The sequence below is a fragment of the Leptodactylus fuscus genome, chromosome 9 (assembly GCF_031893055.1).
Source record: "Leptodactylus fuscus isolate aLepFus1 chromosome 9, aLepFus1.hap2, whole genome shotgun sequence".
Classification (NCBI taxonomy): domain Eukaryota; kingdom Metazoa; phylum Chordata; class Amphibia; order Anura; family Leptodactylidae; genus Leptodactylus; species Leptodactylus fuscus.
The window spans coordinates 28552418-28579857 of record NC_134273.1 but is presented as its reverse complement, the minus strand read 5'-3'; the positions used below and the strand labels follow the sequence as shown (position 1 = coordinate 28579857).

The 27440-nt window shown below is 43.6% G+C and overlaps 3 protein-coding genes across 5 annotated transcripts in view; 2 read left to right on the top strand and 1 right to left on the bottom strand.

Annotated features, from left to right (window-relative positions):
- Positions 1 to 9826, top strand: part of FLNB (filamin B) — a 143603-nt gene extending 133777 nt beyond the window's left edge. For all 3 annotated transcript variants that reach the window (XM_075287884.1, XM_075287883.1, XM_075287885.1), the window contains 5 exons: positions 3122 to 3254; positions 3378 to 3554; positions 5613 to 5831; positions 7403 to 7606; positions 7892 to 9826. In XM_075287884.1, the coding sequence (XP_075143985.1) occupies positions 3122 to 3254; positions 3378 to 3554; positions 5613 to 5831; positions 7403 to 7606; positions 7892 to 8079 (921 nt within the window). In that variant the 3' untranslated portion in view covers positions 8080 to 9826. The remainder of the gene's footprint in view (positions 1 to 3121; positions 3255 to 3377; positions 3555 to 5612; positions 5832 to 7402; positions 7607 to 7891) is intronic.
- A 3473-nt stretch (positions 9827 to 13299) lies between these two features.
- On the top strand, positions 13300 to 15083 carry LOC142218068 (protein SPMIP1). The gene is made up of 2 exons (XM_075286489.1): positions 13300 to 13797; positions 14957 to 15083. Exons 1-2 carry the CDS (start codon positions 13374 to 13376, stop codon positions 15073 to 15075), a joined length of 543 nt encoding a protein of 180 aa, XP_075142590.1. The 5' UTR covers positions 13300 to 13373; the 3' UTR covers positions 15076 to 15083.
- Positions 15084 to 16502: 1419 nt separating this feature from the next.
- Positions 16503 to 25199, bottom strand: DNASE1L3 (deoxyribonuclease 1L3). The gene is made up of 8 exons (XM_075287823.1): positions 25056 to 25199; positions 23907 to 23995; positions 21399 to 21488; positions 21183 to 21295; positions 20266 to 20369; positions 17741 to 17898; positions 16681 to 16777; positions 16503 to 16596 (listed from the first exon to the last, which is right to left on the bottom strand). Exons 1-8 carry the CDS (start codon positions 25185 to 25187, stop codon positions 16519 to 16521), a joined length of 861 nt encoding a protein of 286 aa, XP_075143924.1. The 5' UTR covers positions 25188 to 25199; the 3' UTR covers positions 16503 to 16518.
- Between the last annotated feature and the right edge of the window lie 2241 nt (positions 25200 to 27440).

Genomic DNA, 27440 nt, shown 5'->3' with positions numbered 1-27440 from the left:
GAAACCCACGCAAACTCGAGGGGGAACATACAAACGTTATCCGACTCTTAGTCTGAGTCGAACCCAGGGCCACAGCGCTGTAAGGCAATACTGCTAACCACGCTAATCGTCTATGACCTACTTCACCTTTCTCCCTCTAAAAGCATTCTACTTCAGGACAAACTGCGCTTAGCCAGACAATTTTTGTGTGCCTGGTATTGCAGCTCATAGAGCACCCCGACCTAGTCCATGTACTATGGTGGTGCAGAGTGGAGTAAAGCAAAATATATATTCTTTGTGTATCTCCATTAAGCTAATCTCCTTAAAGGGGTCGTCTGAACATTAGTAGATTGGAAGTGGAAACGGCTCTTCTTTCTTCTTAATAGGAGCGGCATTATGGCCACATCCACTATATAGTGGTGGTTGTGGGAATATCAGCACTGCTTCTGTTACTTTCAGGGCTAGTTCACATGGGGGCAAAGAGGCTGATTTTGACAGCGGATTTCGCTTCAAAATCCTCCCCTTTACAATAGTGGTCTATGTAGACTGCTAGCTTTTTTTTTTTTTTTTCCTGCTAGCAGAAAAAAAAGAAGTGACATAACCTTTCTTTAGGCGTTTTCCGCCTGAAGAGAGCAATAGAAGTGAATGGAAGGCGAAAAACGCTTTTTTTTTTTCTTTTTTTTTCAAAAAAGCGTCACTTGTTTTGCAAAAAAAACATGCGGAAAAAACTTTTTTTTGGCCCATTCACTTTACAGGAGGGGAAAACAGCCTGGCATTTTTTTAAAGTGGTTTTTACAAAAAAAAACAAACTACAAAAAGCACGTCAAGGTCCAAAAAAAGCTTCCTAATTAGGAAGCGTTTTTTTTCTGGTGCCAAAATAAGCCACACATAATTTACGTGTGAATTAAGCCTAACAAGAGGAGGCTGCCCGCACTGCCTGTCCATTGTGGTAACTTCCAGTGGCTGCCGAACAGCTGATCTGTGCATGCACCATGTGTCAGACCCGTGCAGATCACATACTGATGATCTAACCAGTGGATGGATACATCGCTTTTTTAAAAAAAAAAAAAAAAGCCATTTTGGGGCAGGGCAACCTCTTTAAGATCAAAGATTGGCTTTCAAACATCTTTTGACTTGTTACCTAGACATGTCAGGAGAGATGTTATCAGTGGGACCTCTCTCTAAAACTGTAGTGTATAGTCAGGAGGCATAGGGGCTCAGCACATGGGCTAGTGATAGATAAGGGTCACAAGACATAACACCTTCAGACATGTCACAAAATGTTTAAAGGTGATCATTTATAATAATAATAATATAATACATTTTATTTATATAGCGCCAACATATTCCGCAGCGCTGTTCAATTTATAGGGTTCAGATACAGACATACATAACAAAGAACATCATTTCACACAATGGGACTGAGGGCCCTGCTCAAAAGAGCTTACAATCATTTCCTTTAAAGTGGTTCTATCCTTTAAACAATCTGCACTAGATTCAAGGAAATAAACTAATCCCAAGTTCGTCCACCCCCTCAATCCCACTGGGAACCCCAGTAAGCTGTAATATGTGAGGAAACACAACATGGACACTAAGCATTACATAGTGGCATAGTACATTTATAGCAATGGGATGAGTGAGCCAAGTAGGACAGGTCCTCCAGAGTAAGGGAGCGTTCACACTACCGTCGGTAGGTGACCCTGAAGAAGTAGCCCTCTTCTTCCTGCATGAGACCTAAATAGAAGGGTTTGAGGGCTCTGCATGAGCATTGAAATGAATGGGAGCCTTTTTTGCAGGTGGATTTTGAGGCAGATTCCACGACACAATCCATCCACAAAAACTCAGTGCGAACAGACCCTTAGTGCTGCAATTCCATGAATAATATTATTGGCCTCCATTCCTCGAATATTTACCCAGTTCTCTTCTTAAAAGGTGGACAATTCCTTTAAGATGTCTTGACTTTATCTGTGACCCATGGCCTCTGATTGAAGCCATTGTATCTACATCTCTGCCCCATACCGGTGTGTGTGCATCTAATAGAAACCCAACAGCTAATATCTGTGTATTAAAATCTATTCCTATAGACATAAAATCGCACCTTCATAAAGCTCAGACCCCGCACACGTAAAATTACTGAACTGCGAGACGTTTCCTTGGCAACTTGCTGCTTTCTTGGATAAATTGCTTAAACCTAGTCAGTTACATAAGAATAATTTCTCATCATGTTTTATTTAAAGGGATGTTCTGTCTTCACAGATTTTATTTTTTGTACATTGAAAAGTTATGCGATTTTCCGATACTTTCTCTACAGTTTCCTCAGTTTTCAACATCTCTGCTTGCTGTCACTCAATAGGAACCTTCTTAAAGGACTTGCTAAGACAAAGCTCTGATATGTGTATTGTTAGGGTTGCTGTTTACAGAGAACATATTGTGACAAAAAAACACATTTACAACATTCACATTTTGCTGAGGATGTCACCCCTTAGTCCGAGGTGAAAATTGTCAACAGAAATTGACATGAAGCAGATTTATACATTCATGGAGGGTGTGAGGCATATTACCAGTCACACACAGATAGGTCAGGCTCACCTGAACATAACGCATTTATCCCCATGAAAATTTTTGCCCGGTTCACAAGATATTTATTTCACAATATGCAAATGAGCAGTCTGACGCACCGGCGGGGGCGACTCTGTTGCTTCTAACTGCTACGCCCCATACCGCCCTTAATACACCCTCCCTTGTTTGAGTGACAGGACAAGGAGCTATACACAAATCTCGCCTGGCCCTGTGTTCTTGAATTCTCATCTGCGTATTGGAGCAGTGTGGGGTGCAGCAGTTTGGAGCAACAGATACCCTCGGTACTCCAGATTTCTTTGCAGCGGAGTCACAAATTTTCACAGGGACAAAGGCATACTTATGTGAGAGCTTGACCTATGTAACTGCTTCTGGTTTAATGAGCTTCATCCTGATAACAACCCCCCCCCCCCCCCCCCCCCTTTAAAGTTTTGAATCTGGTTAGAGGGGCTCCCTAAACACAGCTGGCAATGCAAAACTCTTCCTCCCATGAGCTCAGTTATGGTAATACTAGATTAGTCCAGGCTCTGTGATTGTTGGTTCATCTTAACATTGTCATTTTCAGGAGTCCGGCCTAAAGGTCAATCAGCCGGTGTCATTTGCCATCAGACTAAATGGTGCTAAGGGGAAAATAGATGCCAAGGTGCACAGTCCTTCAGGAGCAGTGGAGGAATGCCATGTTTCAGAGCTAGAACCAGGTAAGGATTAAAGATGCAAATATTTCACGTAATGTACGATGGGAAGATCTGAATATATAGGGGTAAGCCTTTCCTTGTGCATCATGTGAATTTTTTTGTATTTTTATTTTCATTTTTTTGCAGATAAGTATGCAGTGCGTTTCATTCCCCGGGAAAATGGCATACACACAATTGATGTCAAGTTTAATGGAAGCCATGTGCCTGGCAGCCCCTTCAAGGTGCGAGTGGGAGAACCAGGACAGGAGGGTGACCCAACTCTTGTGACTGCTTATGGTGCTGGATTGGAGAGAGGGGTTACAGGTATGTGAGCGCTGAAGGGTATTCAGCCTGGGAAATGTTCAGGGGGATAGCTCTAGGAATTAAAATATTGATTGGCTTTATAGTATGGATATGTCATCGAGGTCCGATCAGTGGGGGGTCTGATATCTAGCACCCCCATCAATTAGCTGTCCTCAGAGCCCAACTAGTCTGATATTAATAGCCTATCCTTAGGTCAAACTGACTGTACACCTGATAGAAGTCAGCCTTACCTGGTGTAGGATCGACCACATAGCTGTTTTATATAGCAATCTTTCCCCAATGTCTGATATTGGATGGGGGTGATGAGAAAGATGGATTGGTCTTTTACTGGATTTTGCGTTGTCTAACGATGTCTTTATTCTCCACTACATGCGGTAATAAGCCATGTTTGTGTTCTTACATGACCATTATATAGTCTCAAGTTATCCTATGAGAAATGATTGACTGGATTAATTAGTAGTTAAATGTAGATTGGGGTGATAGGGATCAGTCAAAACCAGAAGTGTACCTCCTAAATAAGTCCAATTGAAGGGTCCAGTAGCCCCTCATACATCTTCTTTACCACTTTATTATACCCATAGAGTTGGCTATATTGACAGATATTTGGCGACACCTTCAGGTTATATTGTGTATCTGCACTTCTCATCTGTCATCACAATGCTCCTCGTGTAAACCTTGTCACATATCAGCTGTGAGCAGGCCGCGCCGCGCTCCGTCTGAGGACAGATAGGGTGACATTTTGATGGTCCGGAAGTGATGCCGTCCCCTGGCTGTCAGCCTGGGCCGCTCTGATAAGCCCTGCGGTGTAGACATTGTTAGGGATTGTTTTTATGTCCCTTCACAATGCCGGCTCATTGTTAGAAAGCAGATGTTCCTTATTCATACCTTCCATTAAAAAATAAGCCATTGTGTCAGTGTAATGGGCCGCCTCATAGGACAATATTACAGATAATGTTGTTTTACAGGTAATTGGTTTCATTTGCAAATGTTTTTGGCTTTTTGTGTACATGTTTTTAAAAAAATTATGCAGATATGGCATTCTTACCAACACTGTGCTGCCCAGCTCTCTATAGAAATCCCCCAACTGGACACTAAATGTGTCGGCCAGGTCTTCATGGTGCAAACTTATTTGGTCAATAGTTTAAGGCTACATGCACATGACCAAGTGTGTACACCAAGGCGGGGACTGATTTCATAGCAAAATACACTCAGTGGCTTCCATCCCTCATTGACTTCAGACCCCCATCAGAAGAGCCTGAACTTCGGTCACGTGCATGAGGCCTTAGTGATGCCAGATACTGTTCAAGATGAAACCTCATAGAGTGTTATTCAGGTAATGAACTGGATGATTGATCCCGTCACATGGCAGAAGCTGTCCGAAATGTCACAGGGCACAATCTATGATCTACTTCATTGTCTGGAGCTACTCCTAAGAAACCTCCTGAGATGACTTGCACAGGAGGCCGGAGCATAAAACTTTGTATATGGTATTGTTCAGATTTCTTCGTCCTAGCATGAGTTATTACAGAATATTCGGGGCCTCTTGAGTCTCCCTGTAGTACACACTAGGACTGAGCACGACTGCTAGTGGTTCTAACACATCCAGTCGCTCAGGAAAACTCACATAAATGTTGATACCACATGTGAGCCTGCCATGGTGCACTGACAAGTATTCTAGCACCAGCCAATGGACTGCAAACATGCTAGCAGTTCTGGTTTTGCTGGGACAGTCTCAGGAATCGGACTGCAAAGATGGCATGGCTGGAGAATGTCCCAGGGTGGGGCTCAGATGTTCAAATTTGGCAATTATGGGACAGAGTAGTTGGAATAAACAGACTTTATATTTTTCTGAATGCACCTAAGACAGTCTCATCCTACTGGCAGCAATTTCGGTAATTGCTTTATAGCTAGCCATTCTGTGTCCTTACATGACTTCAAAGGTATATCTTTATATACAGTATCTGCCCCACCATACTGCTTTACGCCAGCCTTGAAGAATATCTTCTGTGCAGGGTAAAGTCTGACATTAAATCATATTTTTATTTTTTTTTATTGCAGGTAAACAATCTGAATTCACGATCAACACAACCAAAGCAGGACCGGGGGCGCTCTCTGTCACCATCGAAGGTCCCTCAAAGGTGACAATGGAATGTAAAGAGTGTCCTGAAGGATACAGAACTCTGTATACCCCAATGGCCCCAGGAAATTACACCATTGGTGTGAAGTATGGCGGCCCCAATCACATCCTGGGCAGTCCATTCAAAGCTAAAGTCACAGGTGATTCTACCGTATACTGTGTCACCATATACTTATGGCACAAAACATTTCTCCTCTATCCATAGGTGTTTTACTTCCATTGTATAGCTAGAATACAGCTGAACGTAGACATGTCCCTGCCAGATATGGCGCACTGCCGCTCCGTCCAACACTCTCATTGTAGTGAATGGGAACGGTGATCGATTCCGTTCTGCAAGGCCACTTGTACTTTCATTCCAGCTGCATTCTCATTGGCGGTAAAACACCCCCTATTCTTTTTTTGGGGGGGGGGTCTCAGCGGTCAGACCCCCACTGATCAGCTGTTTTATCCTCTAGCCTATGGATTGAGGATAAATTTACTTTGTGATATAATTCCTTGAAGGTTTATGTTTAAACTGCAGCTACAACATCAATCATAGTTACAAAGTATCTAGACAGAAAGTTCTAAATCAAAGTGGCCGTATACCTTCTATACTGTAATAGAACCCGTACATGTGACAGCCATTCCACTCATCTCCCCCATACACATTTGAATGAGGGTGCAGGTGCTTTTATTGATGGGGGTACACCCATTAACCTGCTGCCAAATACTTCTGTTGACTTTACCTCTCATAAGTACTAAGGATCAGGCATGTTGAGTTTCAGTATGGGGAGAAATCGCACCCCCCCATACACATAACATAGTAAGCTGATCCCACAGACTCCACTCTTGTGTATGGGCAGCTTTAGTGTCTGTAAAATGTTTGATCAGCCGGGAATTTGCCTGGAAGAACTTTTTTTTGTGCAGCTTTTCTTTCCCTTATCGGTCCAGGATGAATCAGCCATTCTGGTCTATTGCACGTAGTTACTTTGGATATGTCGGTGCTCTAGCGAGAAAGTACATTAATATACCAAAAAAATGAGCTTGTGATTAATAGTGTATCCATGGCAACAGAGAGGATAATGGAGCCTGTCTGTATAATCACACCGAGGAGCTGGAAGACTTGGGCCTAATGCACACGACCGAGTGTGCAGGCCGATGCTCTCCCAAGGACATGTCCGATGGTCCATTCCCATGAATATAGAGCAGGTCTTATCCTAACATGTCATCAGGAAAGAACAGATGGGAAGCCCATATAGAAATGAACACATCACAGAATAGTCAGATGTCACTCCAAGTGTATTCCGCTGCAAAGAGGGAGTGGGTGATTTCAGCTCTGAAGCTTGCCAAACTAAGAGTGCAGCTATGAGCTATAATGCAGGCTGTAACTCTGTATCAGTATATGATAAGATGTAAAATGGATATTTCTGCCTAAATTGTTTAGATCCGTTACCCCTTTTACATCAAGAGGGGGAGGAGCTGCAAAGTGTGTCACTACAGGAAGGTAATACAGAAGACTAAACAGTGTTAACACGTCTTATATGTTGCAGTAACATCAGAACATAACTAAGCAGCACTGTCACTAAGTCTATGACCTGTACATTGTGGTTTAACAGAGGAACGTCCATCTTTGCTATAAAAGCCCTAAACTTTGTTTAACTTGTGTCTTTATGTATCTTGTTTTTTCCCTTTATTACACGTCTTCATGTGCATTCAATCTGTAATTCCCTAGGTCAGCGACTAGTCAGCGTTGGCGGTGTCAGTGAGACATCCTCTATAATAGTGCAGTCCGTGACTCGTGCCTCAACCGAGACCGTATATAGCGCACTGCCCAGGTTTGCTTCAGACGCCAGTAAAGTCACATCCAAAGGTGCAGGTTTATCAAAAGCTTACCTGGGACAGAAGAGCAGCTTCACCGTAGACTGCAGTAAAGCAGGTAAGTGTCCAGCTGTCTGGTCTGCTCCGCCATGAGACTACTACAATAGTGGATACATACATAGCCCATTAACTATAACTTGTACTAATCTAGTCATTGAATGGTCGCTGAGTGGGCAGTGGCATTGTGACACTATATATTGTATGGGCCACTTGAGAGGACGTTACATTAATGTATTAGTGTGGCATTGATCCAATCTTCCCACCGTGCCATCATGACAATGTCTCTCGTGTTCATTTCCACATTCCAAACCTAATCGCGATCTCTCCAATTCTCTGTCGCCAGGTTCTAACATGTTACTGGTCGGTGTACATGGGCCCACAATACCCTGCGAGGAAGTCTCTGTAAAGCATCTCGGGAATAAGCAATATAATGTCAACTACCACGTCAAAGAGAAAGGAGATTACACTCTGGTGGTAAAATGGGGAGAGGAACACATCCCCGGCAGCCCCTTCCATGTCACCGTCCCATAAATTGTATAGACCCGTCCGAATCAGGATTCAGCCAGGAGAAGAGACGTGTCCCGTTATTCCATCGCATGGGGCTGACATCTGCAGATTGTGCAAAGTGGAAAAAACTTTCAATGTAATTTTATATGTGACTTTTTTTATACTAGGGAATTGATAAATTTTGTGTGTTTTAGGTGTCCATTTGGTAATTTAATAGTAAATCTCTACTGCTGGAAGGGCTTATTTATACTTGTTGATATTGTTTAACTCCTTGGATGCCAAGTAGAATAACTTGTTCCTGGTAAATCAGATTAATCACTTAAGAAGGGGACCAATGACATTGTCTTACTGATCAATATGAAATAAAACTGGAATCATCTCCTCTCTATTAGACATATAATGGAACTACTGATCATCCCAACTCGTAGTCCTCGTTCATGAAGTCTGGCCTGGGAGAGTAGTGAGAAGTCTGGTGCTTTCTGTATTAGCGCCAGAGGCTCACGGTCTAATCATGGGGCAGTCTAACGTTACTTTATAAAATCATTGCATGTTAGCACCAAAATGAATGAAGTGTTTCCATAACACTAAATTATATTCCAGGTTATTCTCTGCTGTATACATGTATATTTTTGTTCTTGTTTATTTTTGGACTAAAACCACCAATTTCCTTTCGTCTTTTTCTAAAATAGCAGAAATCAGCACTTAGAGGACCGCTACTAGTGATTTATCCATATTACAACTTCATTCTGATACTTCAGATGTCATATAATGCTGTAATACAGTGCTGCACAGGGGGAGCCATATGGCGGCACACACAGTGACCATGGCTCCATTGCTTGGGTTGTCAGCATGTGTATACATGGAGCCCAGTAGTGGCACTGGTTATAGGGGAGAGTCCTAGGGCACTTACAGGTCCATATTTCTTGCCAAAAATATGAAGCCCACATTAAAACACAGGTTTTTTGGCTTTCTGCCAATTGTATGCACTTCTAAGTAATATATGGGCCTAACAAAGGAAGAAAATACGCCCAATAAATTTCATTAGTTTTGGGGGGGGTTTTGCCTCCTTGAGCACTTCCAAATATAATAATTCTATTACTATCCTTTTGATTTATGTAAATTTATAATATTATGGATAGGTCCGCGATTAGATTTTTTGAACTACATAGAGATATCTGGGATATAGAATCTACCTTACATTGTATATCAGATTTGGTCACTTCATAATGACTTCTCTATCTAAAGGGGTGACTGGTTTTAGGCTGTTTTTGTTGGGTGCTAAATGTGAAAAACTGTATTAACCCAATTGCTAAGCTAAAAGCTCAAAAACACCAGCTGGTAAGAAACTTGTCTGCACGTATCTAGAAGTGCTAGCACAATGTAAATCCGGTTTACCCAGGTGCTCGCGTTCTGTTCGTACCCATCGCGGTTCCTAAAATTTCTTCCTTGGTGTAGCCATAAAGCAGAACATCATGTGGTAAACTCTTAATGGGAGGTTTTCAATGGTAAGTCATTTTTTTAAAAATAAATAAATAAAAATGTATTTTGTTTTCTATGTAAAATATCTTTATAGCGAAATGTCTCCTTGTAATAAACTTTTTGTAGAAAACTCTGTTTTAAAAAAACACTATTTTGGAAACACTATTGAGCAGAAGTAGATGTCTGAAGCTTTTTACTGTGCGTTGTGCCTCACTGTGAAACCCACTACTTTGTAAACCCCAAACAGAGAAACCAATAAACTGGAATAAATTGTCTAGTATCTAATGCACAACTCGTGGTTACATGTTTGTGTTCACCAAGCAGGATCCGTGGTATTGCAGTTTTATGCTTTTGTACTCCTCTATAACTTGCTTCATAGAAAAGAGCTATTCAAATGGAAGCTCCAGTGAAATTCGGTACCTTCGTGCATTTGTTGCGCCGCCTGAAGAGGTCCTCTAGTTGTAGGACGTCCCAGTTGGAGACCATGGAGGCCAGCCAGAATTTGGTAAAATAAGATGGCCCTTAGGGTAGGCTCTCACTACCTTTTGGAAATCTGTTGTTATAGGGTGCGTTAAAAAAAATAAAAATGAGGGGGGGGTCTGAACAGAACACATGGTATACCGGACAACCGCCCCTTACCATCCGTCATATGTCTATTAGCCATAGATAGTAATGTTTTAAAAAAAATGGACACTTCACATCCATCATAAATCCACCATTTTGAATGGAGCCAAAAGTGCTTTATCCTGTGTTACCTGCGCCAAAATAGTAGACCGATGACTCTTTTGATGAAAGTGGACGCTAACGGACGACAGTACAAATCCCATTGAAGTCAATGGGATTTTTAATGATCTGTTAGTGTCTTTTATCTGCTAAGAAGTGTGAACGCCTCCTAAGACTACTTTTGTACTAGCTATCCATTCTGCAGTCTACAAAACCACAGAAGCTGTACATCCTTTTGTATTTCCGTGTATGATTTGTGAACTGTCTATTTTTCAGCCATCACTTAGCAATGTATCTGAAAAACATGGTAGTGCCCAGATGCCGTTATCTATATCAGATGACTAGCAGTTACCCTAGTGTTCGTCTGTGGGTTGGTGGTGGCGCTGAACCGCTTATATTTCTTGTCCTCCCATGTCTGCCCCCAGTTTCTTGTCCCCCCCCTCCTCCTTCATCTGCCCCCAGTTTCTTGTCTCCCCCCTTTTCTACCCCAGTTTAGTTTCTTGTCCCCCTATCTGCCCCCAGTTTCTTGTCCCCCTCATCTCTGCTCCCAGCCTCATGTGCTCCCCCCCCCCTACATCGGCCCCAGTGTAGTTGGACTCACCTTGCCATGCTCCCCTGCCGCTCTCTCCGCTCGCTCGCTGCACATAGGTGTCGGGCAGCTGGCTACGTGTGGCATATATGAGGCAGAGCGAGGGTCGGCGTCAGGTTGCTATGACATACGCAGCCAGTCGCCCGACAACTATGTGCAGTGAGCGGCGATGGAGCGTGGCAAGGTGAGTCCAACTACACTGGGGCCGATGTGTGTGTGGGGGGGGACACGGAGCTGGGGAATGTGGTTGATCCCCCGGGGACACCGACCTGGGGACACCCCCTCCCCAACCCCCTGTACCCGCTGCACTTACCTGTGGTGTGTCGGGTGGAGCAGCCTCTTCCTTAGCCGGCCGAGAGCTGTGTAGGTGGCCTGGGATAGCTGCGGCGCCGGGACCATGTGGGCTGCTGCCATCTTCCTCACTGTTTCCCTGCTGAATCTGCATGCCCACATTCAGCCCCCAACCTATGGTGCTGCAGCCCTGGCTCCAGAGCCCGCCCACAGCCTGCCATGCACCAATAGGAGGTCCGTGGACAGACTAGCGCTGGTGGAATGCCAGCTGCTACGGCCCAGCCGGAGGATTCTTTGGAGGGTCACGGTGGTGGTTTGGGGTAAGTGACCCACATTTAAAGTAGCCTATTACCTCTGGGAAGTGTGTGTGTGTGTGTGTGTGTGTGTAATTTCCCCAAAATGCATTCAGCCGTTTGGCTGTGATTGAGGAACAAACATCCAAACACACATACTTTCACCTTTATAATATTACTAGGATGTTATATTTATGTTGTATTATGTTATCTGTATCAGATGATATCTATAGATAGACCTCGGGGTTACTGCTATAACCTTACCATAATGCTGGAATACTATTATGAACCCCGATCTCCTGTCATAAGCCTAGTAAAGTGCACAGCAATGAGCCAAAGCGGTTTCAGCTATTGCCATATAAGCAAGTCATATTTCTGATCTTCTTTACCCATTTACACCCGAGACCATTGTTTCTCAACCTTTTTAAGCGAAGTGCCCCCTACTGAGAGAACATCTCAACCGAGAACCCACAAAGTAGCCATCTCTAATAAATTCTAATAAAACAAGGCTTCATTTGGAGTTCCCGTCAGTGCCCCACATGTACTATAATGGTCTCCACATATGAAATAACATCCCCCCCCATGTGATGCCAGAGAGGCCCCCATACTGTATAATGGCTCCTCCATATAGATAATGTGCCACAATGGCTCTTTCAGGCGATGTAATGTGACTGACTGGCCCCTACATTTAACATTAAATAATAAAAATGAATCCCACAGAATATGCCATAAACTGATAGTAATGGATCACTGTTCCACACTAACAGTCACTTCTATGGGAGTTACAATAACAATGTGGCCCCGGGTTCTGTTTCCATAAATCCCGACCAGTAAGGACAGTCTGGATTTCACTTGATGAGGTAAAGCTGAGGGGGTTCATTTTAGTAAAATCGACAGCAAGGAAAGTCCTGCAAGGAAGACTTCTCTCCGCTAGTTTCAGTATAAAACCGCTGGACCTTGTTTTAGTCTAAATGGTCCTCTGGTTTCCACGTGTAAGGGCTCGTTCACATCTGCGCCCGATCTTCGTCTGTCAGGTTTCCGTCTTCTGCAGATAGCAGATGGAACCCCGACAGACCGTGTCCAAATGATTGGGTTTTTAAAACTGACTGCAGGTTTCAGTCTCCTGTCCAGTTTCGGGAAACCAGCATTTCAGAGGCCGGGGCGCGGATGTGAACGAGCCCTAACCAATTTGTAAGCTAACGGTATCCGTTCTTTTGTTCCCCATGCAGACATGAAGGACGTAAACTTGAACACAAGTGTGAACCCAGTGTAACAGAACAATTCACCGGCTCTCTTTGCTCCATGCTTTTTTTTTGTATGATTTTGCATCGTTTTTATTACTTGACGCTGAAAATTTTATTCCGTGTCTGCAGCACTTTCATGTAATATCGTACATAGTAGTATGACGGCAGCCATGGTCCTATAGAAGTAATGGAACTACCATATACACTGTGTGGATAGATGTGTCTGATCGGCTGTCACAATGCCCCGACTCATAATTTGCGCAGTGTATACTCTAAACTTGAGCTCGTAGTATTATACGGTGCAGTATTTGTTTCCAGTTTACTTGTTCTTTCATTTTACTTATTAAATTTAAAAAAAAACTATAAAAAAAATTAGAAACTTTTCCAGAAAATCCACCATGGCTCGGCGTTGACGTCCTCTTCTGCAGCCACTTGAGCTGTCCTTTCATCAGTCTTTGACGTATTGTGCTTCTTGGTTTATTCATGTCCTGTTTTTTGAGTTGCCGTGTTGAGTGCTTGTCCACACACCCCTCCCTGCCCTGTCCCTCCGCTCGCTCGCTGTCTCCCTGGAGATGTCCGTAAACTCTGCCTGAGCTACTGCTCACATTTCCCAGGCTTGCCTGCCTGCTGGTGTCCTCCTCTCAGTTCTGCTCCACAGCCCCCTGTAAGAACCCGATTACATCATTCACCCCTCTCAACATGAAAGATCTGCTGACAACCAGGAACCAAAACTGCTGGAAGGAAACCATTGATAAGGAGACATTAACCCGGATGACCTGGAAGATGAAGTATAACAAAGAGCACCCAACACCTCACCAACAGGAGACCACCAGGAAGAGGAGAGAGGTCTTCATTCCCAAGGCTGTGACCAGTCTTCCTCCTCTGGATAAGACTCCTCCACCCTTAGTGAGCAGGAACGAGGAAAATGACCATGACCAGTTAGATATACTGAACTTGGCCGAGATGAGGCCAGTCACGCCTCACACCTCCCAAGTGCTTTATGATGGTTTCTCCAAGGAGGGCAAAGGAAGGTCTCTGTATCTGAAAGTGCGAAAACAGTTTGGTCCAGAGGAGAAGTATCAACACCCCATATTGTCCTCCTGGGATTATGGCTGGAGGCTCGGTAAGAAGACCTGTATATATGTACATACAGTAATTCAGGGGTCACTTCACTTCTGACCTTGTGTCTAACAGCAGAAAGGTTGGAAATGCCAAACTTCTGCCTAAATTCATTGCCCGTATCTCTGATCCGTATCTAAATATTCTGGCTAGTAGTGGTCACCAGCCCCCACACATACCATTCCAGTTCCCCCCTAATATTTGTATATAGAAGTGACATCCCTACGGGGCACGGCTATAGGGGGTGCAGAGGTATCAATAGCCACTTGGCCCCCTGATGCATTTAAGGCGTTCACCCTCTACCAGCCTGTGCATACAGAGCTCTACGCCCGCTACAATCATTCTGTCCTGTAATTCTGGTGGGGCCTGCGCCATGTCCCCCATCTGCTCATGAGAAGTAAAAGCTGCCCTGTGATTGGTTGCTATGGGCAATTTAATTTGCTTTTAGACCATTTTAATAAATCCTCCCTTATAGTGTATGTGCATCCAAATATTTGCCTTGCATTGACAGGGAGCAGGTGCTTGATCTGAGATCTGCACTGTGCCATTCCTCTGTTATTCCTCCTGGAAATGTATGACTAGACATTAGCATTCATGTCAAATGGGTGTGTCCCTACACTGTCTGCTCTGATTGGACAGTGACAGACACCTGTCCAACTAGGAACACCAAGTAGCCAAAACATCCATAAATTTCCAGGAGGGACAACAGATTGATTGCACAGCACAGAGATTTAAGAAAAGATGCTCCAGAATTGCTAGTTCATGAAGAATATCGGTATACAGTTCCATATACTCACCATAAGGGCTTATAGATAGCATTTATATTAACAGACACCCATGTAACACATGGACAGACCAGGTCAGACAGTGCATGAAGTACAGTTTGCATCAGCTCACTTTTTGGCTAACAAAAGAGGGGTCCTTAGTGGGACTTATGAAGCAAAGTGGACTGTGTAATAGAAAGTCCATGTGAACAGTAGGTGCAGAAGACTCCATAGGATAACATTAGCATAAGGATTTACAGCACAGAGGATTGCAGCAGATGTGTAATATGACACAAAGCCAAATATTTTACTCAAAAATAAATGTTCCCTATGTTAAAGATGAGTTTCAGGTAAAATGAAGTTCTTGGACTAACTCACAGCCCTATATTTCCATTTCAGGTGATGTACTGCCCGATTTCAAAACCCCGATCCATGGAAGATCCCGAATTGTAAAGGACACCTTCTACAGTCGCAATGGGATCCTCTCCATCCCCTCCAGCAGTGACAGGATGCTGTGACACCCCCATAATAACAAGCTCTTATGTTACATTCTGTTTCAGATTCCCTATGGGATCCCTGACCTCAATATCCCCATATGGTAATATCGCGGCATGTCCAGGTCTGGCGGCCATTGTACAGACATATTATGGCAGCTGAACAGATCAATTTGTGATTTGCAATTTTTTTTTACTGCTTGAAATGAACACTCAAAACAATAAAAGGCCGAGTGTTACGCGATGCTATAATTCACGTCTGTGCAAACATTGGCCTGTTCCTTTTCATCGCGTCACCTGGGTATTGTATTCTCACCATATTGACATATTAGGAGCTGCCTGGTGGCCTGTCAGTTACTAAGCGGCTGCAACAAAGCATAAGGTGGCAGCAACAGTCTGAAGGTAAACAGGTTCTACTTTCTAGATAGAGGCAGTATACACGCCACCCATATCCATATAACCATTAACCTACTGCGTTCTTTGGTAGTGACATCACACCCCAAAATGGATACAGACTGAAGACTCTGACATCCAAATATTTCGTATTCAGACCCAGACAGTGATATAAATACATATAGACCCCAAAATAATCACAGTGGCCCCTCAAGTTACAATATTAATTGGTTTGGGGATTACCATTGCAACCATAACTCTATGGAAAATTAGGAATTGGTAAAACGTCATCAAAAATATGAAAAAATGAAGATGAAAGAAACATCATATAACTTATACAGACTGAGCAAATCCTTACATGTACATGGCTGCACTCTGAGCATACATCATCCTGGCACCACACAAGGAGATGTGGACTGTGACATTCCAGTAAGTTTCCGTGGCTCCAATATGATTTGCCAATTTAACCTAATTTTTCAAAATTAATTTATTTTTTCTGTATTGTCTTATTGTAATTCTCCTTTAGGCTGAGGCCCCGCATTGCGCAAATGCATTTTCTCTTGTCTCAGATTTTGCTGTGGTTTTTTGAACCAAACCCAAGAGTGGATTGACCTTAAGGGAGAAGTATAAGAATTTCCTAGATATTTCCCAATCCCGCAAAACCTGCAACAAAAAAAGCTGCAATGTGTGGCCCCGGTCTTATGGAGTCTTGATTCCCTGCCTCCGGCTTCAGGACCTGATGCAGAACCACAATGGGCCGTAACCCACACAGTTATATACAGAGCTGTGCAGGATTAGGGGTCGTATTGGCAGTCGCTGCACTCCTGGTAAAGATACTCATGCCCTGGCATCTACTACCTGGCACATGGCAGTCACTGCCCAGCTACCTACTGGACAGCCCTAGATACCGTCACCCGGCCCCTCGTGCTATGGCAGCACATCCCAGTGACAACCCTGTACTAATGTAATCTAATTGTTAGTATTTTTTCAGTTACTTTATTCTTATGTGAATGTGAAAGATATAACAAAAGCAAAACAGTAAAAATGACAGAAAATCATTCCTTGTCAACGTTTTCATCTGGACGCATCTTTCATCGGACGCATTGTGGACAGCTGGAATTCCACCGGATAGTGGTCACTGATTCCCAAGGCCTAAAAATTCACCAGAGATACATTCACTATGTAATTGCATGATTCACATAAACCATCGATCATTCATGACAGCGAACCACTAACCTCGGCTTCTGTCAATCCATAGGCCTTCATGAAATCAAACACAGTGGCTGAGCCCGACACTACGGAGTTAATTAACCTCTGGCCGTGAAGTACGATCCTGCGATGGGCGGTCAGAAATTGTGTGACAAAGCGTAGAAGATAAAAGGTTAGGAAAAGTGATCATATTCACTGGAAATGGTTGTTTAGCATCAAGTGATTGGCTCCAATCTCTGATGGGTCCAAGGAACCTCAGTCTGATTATGGATTCCCTTAGACCTATAGACGGACAGAAGATCTGGGCAAGAACCATCAGCCGTCTGTAGGCCTCAACGTAGAGTTGACTGCAACTACAAAGAGTGTTGTGCCTCTGTGAGAAATAAGTTCCTGTTTGCAACTAAAATGTGTCTGTGACATCGTAGCAATGCACAGTTAGGGAAGGTGCGAACCTCGTGAGATTCAAGAGTCGTCCACCTGTTTCCAAACCGGACCTGCTATTAGAATACTGTACAGAGTGTAATAAATGGAGGCTCGGGGAAGGTGAAAAAACAAAATAATCACTTTGTGGGATGCCCTGGGCTCCTCTTCAGTCGTCTTTCAGTCTCCAGAGTGACGTCATGGGCCCCAGGAAACAACTAAACCTGTGATTGGGTTTCAGCAGTCACACGTCATGACATCAGTGAGCCCCACGTGACTATTGAGGCCCAGTCGCTGGTCTTATCAGTCCCCATCGGCTTGTGACATCATGTTGGGAGGTCAGAAAATGACCGAAAAGGAGTATGAGGGAGTCCGGGAGTGATAAGGGAAGATGAGAATCAGTCTTTAGTATGCTCTCACGCCTCCCCATGATCTCCGATTATTATACTCTGGGGTCTGAAGGGAGGATATTAGTGCTTTGTGGTGGTAAACCTGAAAAAGTTTGGCCTCGGTTGAACCTGAAATTTTTGGAAAAATTCACAACAAATCTATTTTGTTAGGCACTGCACCCATTTCATGCATGTCTATATGTCACCCCATAATATAATCATTTATGGCAGAGTTCCACTTTATCGTCTATCCGTCCTCTCCCGTCAGTACGTATTACCTGTCATAGGCGCATCTGGTGCTGCTTTTTACTGTGGTGTCGACATTGTCCTCAATGAGCCAAACAAATTCCTTGTTGGTCCTGAGGCGAATCTTCTTCCAATGCTTCTTGGGGACGTAACTGCAGGCAGCATTAAAGTCCCCCATAAAGATAAAGCTCTAGACGGAGACAGACGCCAGATACATATGTATAGTAAGAGGCAGGAAACCGTAAATGATAGGCATTACCAAATCATCCACAAGGCTCTTCTGTTTTTCGAGATAGTGCGGGGGGTAAAGTATCTCAGAGAAATATAGAAAAGCTGTTGTTTCAGCAAAATCCCCCGTTGTGTTTTATACTTCTCTTTTATTAGAGTGAATAAAGGACATAGTAAAAACTGCTGAGAATAAACTCTCTTTATAGTCTACACGTAGCTATAGGAGTCGTGGTCATCGAAACCTCCTCATAAAAGGGAACAAGACACAGCAAGGTTTTGTAATGTAAAATCCACCGTCTGATCTTCACGGTCAATTCCAGTTTTCTGTTTCTCCACTGGAGCAGAAAATTGAAAATGAGTGAACACCAGATCCTGGTAAGATGTGCACTTTATGGGCCGGCCGGCAATACGCTGTGTTAGTACATTAGTGATAATTTCACGTACGAAAATTGTTACGCAGTAGGCACATCAATTGCCATGGATCATGGTGGTGATAGCAGCTGAGATAAAAGGGTCCCATCATATGGCAGCACCCGACAGACCCCACTGGCTTATAATAGGATTCCATCATGATATGTGGCATTTTACCAGAAAAGTAGAGTTGCGTGCTTATTGCGTGCATATTTTAGCAAATATGGCAGAATATGACATGGAGGCTCCGAAAGGACAGATATATATACACAACCTGCCATTAGGTCTGAAAATCCCAGTGATGTATATAATATGGTGATATCTTCAACACCCTTCTCCATGGACTCCCAGCAAACACCCTCGCCCCCCCTCCAGTCCACCCTAAACTGCGCTGCTCGCTTAATCCACCTCTCCCCCTGATCTTCATCGGCTGCTCCCCTCTGCCAGTCCCTCCACTGGCTACCTATAGCCCAGCGAATTGAGTTCAAGCTACTAACATTAACATACAAAGCCATCCACAACCTGTCCCCTCCATATATCTCAGAACTAATCTCCCGCTACCTGCCCACACGTAACCTCAGATCCTCCAATAACCTCCTACTCCGCTCTGCCCTCATCCGCTCCTCACACAACCGCTTCCAAGATTTCTCCCATGCATCTCCCATACTCTGGAACTCCTTACCACGACACATAAGACTGATCCCCACAATCACAGGCTTCAAGAAGGCCCTGAAGACTCACCTATTCAGGAAGGCCTACAACCTCCAATAACACTAGCACCACATCACCATCTGTACAGTCTCCCCCTCTCCTTCTGTCTCTTCCCTCTTCCCTCATAGATTGTAAGCCCTCGCGGGCAGGGCCCTCTACCCCACTGTGCCAGTCAGTCATTGTTAGTATTATATCTACCTGTATATTCTGTGTATTGTATGTAACCCCCAAATGTAAAGCACCATGGAATTAATGGTGCTATATAAATAAATAATAATAATAATAATAAATTCATGAGCATTTTGGTGTTTGTTTCCTTCAAATCTTTTCAGCCATCCCAAATATATAAGCTCTTATGGGAGGGGTAACAGTGGGAGGGGTAACACTGCATGACATATACACACAGAGCCCAAGAAAAACCACAGTGTTACTTCCTACTTGGTTAGTAGACCCTAATCTACAATAACACTAAGGCTAGGTTCACACCTGCGCCTGAATTCCATTCGGGTTAATGTATCCGAATTCACTTAAAAAATGAGGAGAGAACAGTTTTGCTTGCAAGAATTTTCTCTCTACAGTTTTCTGCATTTTTTGGGTGGAAACCCAATGGCTCCCATTATAGTCTATGTGTCCTATGGGTTTCTGCGAATATCTGCTTTTTAAGCGGGTTAGGTTTCTGTTCTTTGGGTCCCCAAGCTGACCCGAACAACAGAAACCCAGGTGCAGATGTGAACCTAGCTTAAAAGGGCTTATATCTGTGGAACAGCTGAACATAAAAAAACCCACCAAACTGCTCAGTACTGGCAGCGCTGATCAGCTGATATATGGCATTGGGCCTTTCCGACCTGGTGACTGCTCCTATTTATTCCAATTTAATATGAAATACTGTACATATGAGATGTTCTATAATGGGGCACCAATAAACTGGTATGGGCCAATAAAACACCCTATATGTATAATGGCCCAATAAAACACCCTATATGTATAATGGCCCAATAAAACACCCTATATGGTCCACAAAAGTTTACGACAATTGATTGAGGACCTGTAAGAGTTCTGGTCTTGCTTATCCGACATCTAAAACACAATTGATGTGACTGGTATTGCTGATTCTATTAATCATTATTAATTAGTTGTATATTATTATTTTTTCATTATTACTCTTAAATAACAATCATCTCCATATCAGATATTGTCCCAGACAAACCTCTGTTTTCCATTTTTGTTTCACATCAAGATATACATCATAGAGTTCATCAATTTCGCGGACCGCGGCCTCCGGCGCCGTATGCTGAGGGATGATGACAAAGTCTTATGGGAAGAATACAGGAGAATGGATTACACACAAGATAAAGGTGTTTAAGGTGTTTGTGACATAATAACTATATTTCATTCGGACAAGCATGTATCCTGGAGCCTGGAGTATATCATTTCTAACACAGCAGAAATCCTAAGACAGCGGGGTCGTTTATTAAGGCTTTTCTACCTTTATTTGGCTTAGTTCACCCTTTTATTCTAGTTTTTCTTGTGCTAGATTTCTTGATCATTTCCGCCTGTTTTCATCACATTGTGCCTATTGTGTTAATATTAATCCCCGTCATACATTGTCCGGTTTTGGCCTCAACATAGAAAATCAATACAAAAATAATTATTAAATATACAATCCCAAAATGTCAGACAGCATTGGAATCATAATGTCCATGAGATGACTCTATATGGAGCAAATTTCTAAAAATGGAGGGCAACTATAGTAAAGGAACACTAAACCTAGAAATGAATGACAGAGAAGAATACAAGATAAGTAGATGTCATCAATGTCTGCATGATCCTGAAACAGTCTCAGAGAAATTCTGCATCCCTTCCATCTTCATATTGTGGGTGGGGCTTAGAAGAGGGCATGGCTTAATAGTCTATGGTAAACGGAGAAGAGGGGAGAGGCTCCTGCTGCAGCCAGACATAAGGCAATGGGGAGCAGGAGGGGGACATGGCTGATCTCCTAGTACTCAGAGGGAAAAAGCCACATTTGTCTTTTTTTTATGGACTTTTCCAATATTTCTATCAAGATTAGAAATGAAACACAAGAATAAAGATACTCGCATGACGGGTTTATCATTACTAGTTTACCTCTTTTATAGGTCTGAAACCAGACAACAAAAGGTTCCCTGGAAAAGGCATCAACGTCTCCATCCTGGTGGTCCGGATACTGATATACGGCCTTCACGCCAACCAGCTGCTTCCTGCAACGGTTACAACATACTGGATATTCTATCAAAGCTTTATTCGTTTTACCTTTCTACGTCTTTAACAAGATGGCGGCCACAATGCCCATATTCTCCTTACCTATATATAAAGGCATACTGCTCTTTATACGTCTTGCGTCCGAGTCTCTGACTAATGATAAAGCTAAATTCATCTTTCATCTCCGGCTGGCTGCAAATAAACAGATGAAATAGATGATACATATATCTAATGTGATCTCTTCACATCAAGTGGGTAGAATTGGTGGAGTCTACATTCACATTCAATCTGCCCCATTCACTTTAATAAAGGGGCAGTACATAGGGTACAACTTTTGTTTGGGCCATCTTGACTTTTGCTATGTGGGACTGTCATACAAGGAATCCAAAAAAAGACCAAACCAACCCGGGCCCAGGACTTATCATCTTTAGGCACCTGAGCCTGATTTTGGTGGAGAACGTCATGTTATGTAAGTACATCCTCGGCAACTTGTCCCGGGCAGAGAGACTTACTCGACTGCACATATAATATACGTGACAGTTAGAGATGGGCGAGTAGTATTCCATCGAATGCCTCGCTCCCATAGGAATGAGTGTAAGTGGCCGAACAACAAGGGGTTAAGCGCAACAAATATTCACTGCGCTTAACCCCTTGGTGTTCAGCCGCTTACAGCATTCCTATGGGAGCAATGTATTCGATCGAATACAACTCGCTCATCTCTAGTGACAATCCCTCCCCTAAGGAAGAATCGTCCTCAATAACATTGTTTAGGGAAAAGTCATGAGGAATTGTTAGATTTGTGTAGGTGTGAGTGAGAGAGTGGCAGGAGGTGATGGATGGGGCAGCAGGAGCAGAATTCACAGATCAAGAAAAACCCAAACCCGGATTTTTTTTTTCTTTAATAATTTAACATTTTTAAATAGGTATTTGCTAAAAATAATATCAGTTATCAATATCTGTGGCTATAGAAACAAGCCATCTATATATACACCCCTATATACCGTATATATATTATAACTTATGCCAGATGTGAGTTATATAGGAAATCTACACCAGTGTCTATCTAGCTCAGATTTCCATTCTGGTACGCAGGCGTGCACACTGCTGCCATTTTCCTGTTTGTTTGTTTTTTGCTTTTGTTTTTTTCCTATATAAGGGTGCATTCACACTGAGTAAACGCTAGCTTATTCTGAACGTAAAACACGTTCAGAATAAGCGGCGTCTAAAGCAGCTCCATTCATCTCTATGGGAGCGGGGATACGAGCGCTCCCCATAGAAATGAATGGGCTGCTTCTTTCACTCCGTGCAGTCCCATTGAAGTGAATGGGGAGTGCCGGCGTATACGGCAAGCTCTGCTCATGCCGGAGCGTACACGCCGGCACTCCCCATTCACTTCAATGGGACTGCACGGAGTGAAAGAAGCAGCCCATTCATTTCTATGGGGAGCGCTTGTATCCCCGCTCCCATAGAAATGAATGGAGCTGCTTTAGACGCCGCTTATTCTGAACGTGTTTTACGTTCAGAATAAGCTAGCGTTTACTCAGTGTGAATGCACCCTAAGAGTCTTGAGGTTTACACAGAAGGCAGATCTAGGGCCATTGGCTGCAATATAATGGAATTGGCAACCTGCAGTTGTGTTTGAAGGGATGCTGATACCGAATACATGCATTTAAATGCCTTGAAATCTAAAGGGTTAAGCAGCCAGGATTGAAGGTTTTTTTGGAACCTTGGTGTCCAGCTGTGATGACACCCCCTTCAAACATGGTTCAGTCAATAACAGGTTAATATCACACATGTGCACTGCCACCCTATTGAAGTCAATACAACTAAAGTGATGGCAGATCGCTATTAGAGATGAGCGATCAGCCGATCCGAACAGCACGCTCGCATAGAAATGAATGGACGTAGCCGGCACGCGGGGGGTTAAGCGGCCGGCCGCCGTCAAAGCGGAAGTACCAGGTGCATCCATTCATTTCTATGGAGTGTGCTGTTCAGATCGGCTGATCCGAACAGTACTCACTCATCTCTAATTGCTATACTTTTCTTTGGCACTCCCATATAGTTGAACAGAATTGTGTATATGTGCCCACCACTCCGTTCAACTCATCCTGGCCGCATTCTTATTTCTGTGGGAAATGGGGGACACAGGACCCCTATTCTGGCTATCGGTTGTAGTCCCTGTGGTCAGATCCACATCGATTCATCAGTTATGGCCTATCCAGTAGATAGTTGGTAACTTTAAGGATATGTTCACAAAGCAGAATTTGTACGCAAGGGCCTTCAGCCATGCAAACAACCCTACAACCCTACAATCTTAGTGATGATCTGTAAAGGCCACCGATTTCCGCAAACGAGTTGAAACTTTATACTAACATGTCAAGCATAAATAAGGGGGCATTCACAGTTGCGCCCGTGTCCACCTGCCAGGTTTCCGTCCTATTCCCCATTTTTTGTATGACTCAGGTGACCCTAACCTATCTATCTGCAGGGCTGGGTGGATATTTTGGGTTATGGTGACACTCCCTTTAAATTTCCTGGCTATGCTGGAGAGTGGATAGCCCACAATAATAGGCCTCGCCGTCCCCACATACTAGGTTGGTGGGATCTCACCTGTTCAGTTGTCCCATTAGTTTGTTCATCACTTTGTCTGTGGTGTCTTTGATCTCCATCAACAGCATTATGTCACAGCGAGATACGACCTATTGATAAGAGATTCCATCACTGACATCAATGACATTACACAGATCAACAGCTTGAAGCGGCAGCTGCACTTGGGCAAACACCATTCCCACCTTACAGACAATGTAACATCCCATTCATTTGTCATATAGACCATTTACAGATGAGTCCCTTTCATGTGACTGGGGCTGAGCTGCAATACCAAGCACAGCCACTGTATAATGTATGGCGCCTTATTTTGTGTTTCAAAGGAGCTCTGACCTTACCACTGTGGTCTCTTCAAACAGCTGATCAGTGGGAGTCCTGGGTGTGGGACCCCTCATGGGAAACCACTTTAATTTACCTGGCCCCTGACTGCAGTACCACCTATTGTATATATGAGCCATAGGACTGTCCCAGCGATCAGGGCTCAGTGACTCCCACCCCAGGGGCTCACAGCCCTTGCACATAAGCTCAGCCAGTGGCACCCCAATAATTATCCCCTACAATTATGTTAGATAACACAGGATTAGTGTAAAATCTAACAAAATACATTTCATGAAATCCAGATGGGTTCCATTATTTCTAACATAAACATAGTAATCGTACAAATGTATAATTCAGGATTATGGTTATCAAAACATGGCAACAATGTAGCGATCCTTCTCCAATATGCAATGTCTTCACCCCCACAAATCAGCCCTCAGATATTACATGTGCAACCTTTCCTACTCCCTTACAAAAATCCTATTAACCCTTTGTTTACCATCCATGTCCATCTCTCTGTTTGCATGGGCATGCCTCAGCATTCGCTTGCACCACTGATATTCTCATATATATATATATATATATATATATATATATATATATATATATATATACTGCAGTCCTGGATTATTGAACAATGCTTAGGGCACAGACTAGAGAATACGCAAAACTTAAATGATGTATTTGATATTCAGAACAATGTCTTAACATCATCTCTGGATTTGGGTTTGTACCATCAGGATCATTACCCATGTAGTGTAAGGTTACCGCTCCTCTATGGGGCTACGTCGTCCATAGTCCCACCCTGCCGTACCCACAATATGGAGGACTCACCTTCACAATGATATTCATCACTTCTGGCTTGGCACATTTTGCCTCTCCAAAAGACTGAATGTTAAAGGAACAAATTCGGATGGCTGCAGCATGGGTGACACAGAAAGCGAAGAACAAGACGACATGCTTCATGGTTCAGGATCAGACAAGTGTGTGCAGCTCCTCGTCCCTTCCAAAGTGTGGTGTGAACAGGAACTAGAAGTTCCTCATCTTTTACTCATTTTGGTAGTAATTTGTTTTGTTTGGCAGCTCCCCCTGTCTCCCATCAGTCCGCTAAGATCTCATATTTATAGGGAGAGATTTATTAAGTGATGGCTCTGGAATATATCACCGAAAGTCATTAACATTTATTGGCCAAAATTCAATGTAGAAAATGTTCTGCAGGATTGTATGAGACCCTTGTGTCACTCAGAAGGGAGCAATGTTCCTTAAATGTTACAAATGCTGAAAGTAGACTAATAAACTGTCCCAAGCGCCATAGTGGGGAAGCTACATAGTACATGGTGACTTCAGGAGGATGATGGGTCTATCCTGTACATCTGGTTTTATACAAAGGCACATTGTAGGCTCCAGGTATATATAGTCTTTTGGGTAATAGAATCACATACTGGCATCTGTCACAGACCTTTGTGCAGGATCTGGACAAAAGTGATAAGATCCTTCAGCATTGATCCTTTCACCTACCGCAGCACTGAAGCCTTATTATAGCATTGATTCCCGCACATACCCCATTTCATTCTGTTCATTCTCATCTTTTGATCCAGTTACAGAAGAAGACGTCTCCCAGCTCCTCTCTAATTCTCGCCTTACAACCTTCAGTACTTACCCCTTCCTTCCTCTCATACCTTCTCCAATCTTTGTCTCCTGCTGTCACGACTAGGGCTGAGCTGAACTTGACTTTTCAGGATCAATTTTGAAATCCGATTTACTACACAGTATGGAATCTAAAAATTGAACGCTTTAATTGTTAGAATCCATGCAGTGTAGTGATTTTTTTTTTTTATCACTAAGTAGCCAGAGGATTTTTTTTTTTTTTTTTTTTATCCTCTGGCTACTTAGTCCCCCCTGGTGTCCACTTACCTGCACAGATCGCTGGTCCGGTCCCCGCTGTTTTCGGTCCTCTTCACCTCGCTGCCCCCGCCTCCCAGGTTAGTGTTACAGACCTAGGAAGAAGGCGGAGCTTGTAGCTTAGGAGAGTGTGGGTGGGTACTGGGCGAGGAGATGTGATGTCTCCCCTCCCAGTACCCGCCCACACTCTCCTAAGCCACAAGCCCCATCTTCTTCCTAGGTCTGTAACACTAACCTGGGAGGCGGGGGCAGCGAGGTAAAGAGGACCGAAAACAGTGGGAACCGGACCAGCGATCTGTGCAGGTAAGTAGCTGCTAGAGATCTTAGCTAGTCTCCCATTAGAATGAATGGACGCAGCTGGCGTGCAGGGGGTTAAGGCTGTGTGCCGGCTGCATCCATTCATTCGTATGGGACCTAGCTAACATTGTTAGCTTTTCCCACAATGCTTGGCCAGTAGCAAAGCATTGTGGGAAATAATCCTCAATCTCGATCCCACCTAAAAAGATCGTGTTCGGCATTCCAATCACAATCGTGAAATTTACTCGATCGCCGATCAGAATCCGATCTTTTCCGAACAAGATCGCTCAACCCTATTCACGACTTATCTTATTAAAATATTTAACCTCTCTCTCTTCTGGAATCTTTCCATCCTCTTTCAAACATGCTGCCATAACTCCACTGCTGAAGAAACCCTTCCTGGACCCATCCTGTGCTGCTAACTATCGACCCGTCTCTAACCTCCCCTTCATCTCCAAAATCTGGTCTATTCTCGTTTAATCTGCTTTCTCTCCGCTAACTCTCTGCTTGACCCCTTACAATCTGGTTTCCGTGCTCTGCACTCTACTGAAACAACTCTCACAAAAGTCTCCAATGATATCCTAATGGCTAAATCTAATGGTGACTTCTCTCTTCTTATTCTTCTGGACCTCTCAGCAGCATTTGACTCTGTTGACCATCATCTCCTCCTCACTATGCTCCGCTCTGTTGACTCAAGGACACCGCGCTCTCTTGGTTCCTCAGGGCTTGGTCCTAGGCCCCCTGCTCTTCTCTCTCTACACAGCCCCTATTAGACATACCAACAGATTTGGCTTTTGGTACCATCTTTATGCTGATGACACCCAACTATATCCAGATACAAGATACAAATGAGTTTTATTAGCGTTACCAAAGAATAAGAGATTTGGTGTTACCAAAGCAAAAAGGAGGTTGGGGGTGGTGGAGAGGGTGGGTACGGGGTCCGTGGGTTGGGGGTTTCAGTGTCCTTGTTTGGGGCGTGTGGGTATCAGTGAGTATGGGGTAGACAGATGATGGGGGGGC

Bases quoted from the DNA above. Each gene is read 5' to 3' on its own strand.
- LOC142218068 (XM_075286489.1), top strand. From the start codon at position 13,374: ATGAAAGATCTGCTGACAACCAGGAACCAAAACTGCTGGAAGGAAACC. The intron at 13,798-14,956 runs GTAAGAAGACCT...TTTCCATTTCAG, and splicing joins GGATTATGGCTGGAGGCTCG to GTGATGTACTGCCCGATTTC.
- DNASE1L3 (XM_075287823.1), bottom strand. From the start codon at position 25,187: ATGAAGCATGTCGTCTTGTTCTTCGCTTTCTGTGTCACCCATGCTGCA. The intron at 21,296-21,398 runs GTAAGGAGAATA...TAACCGTTGCAG, and splicing joins CAGTATGCCTTTATATATAG to GAAGCAGCTGGTTGGCGTGA. The intron at 16,778-17,740 runs GTAATACGTACT...CGCCCATCGCAG, and splicing joins ACCAGATGCGCCTATGACAG to GATCGTACTTCACGGCCAGA.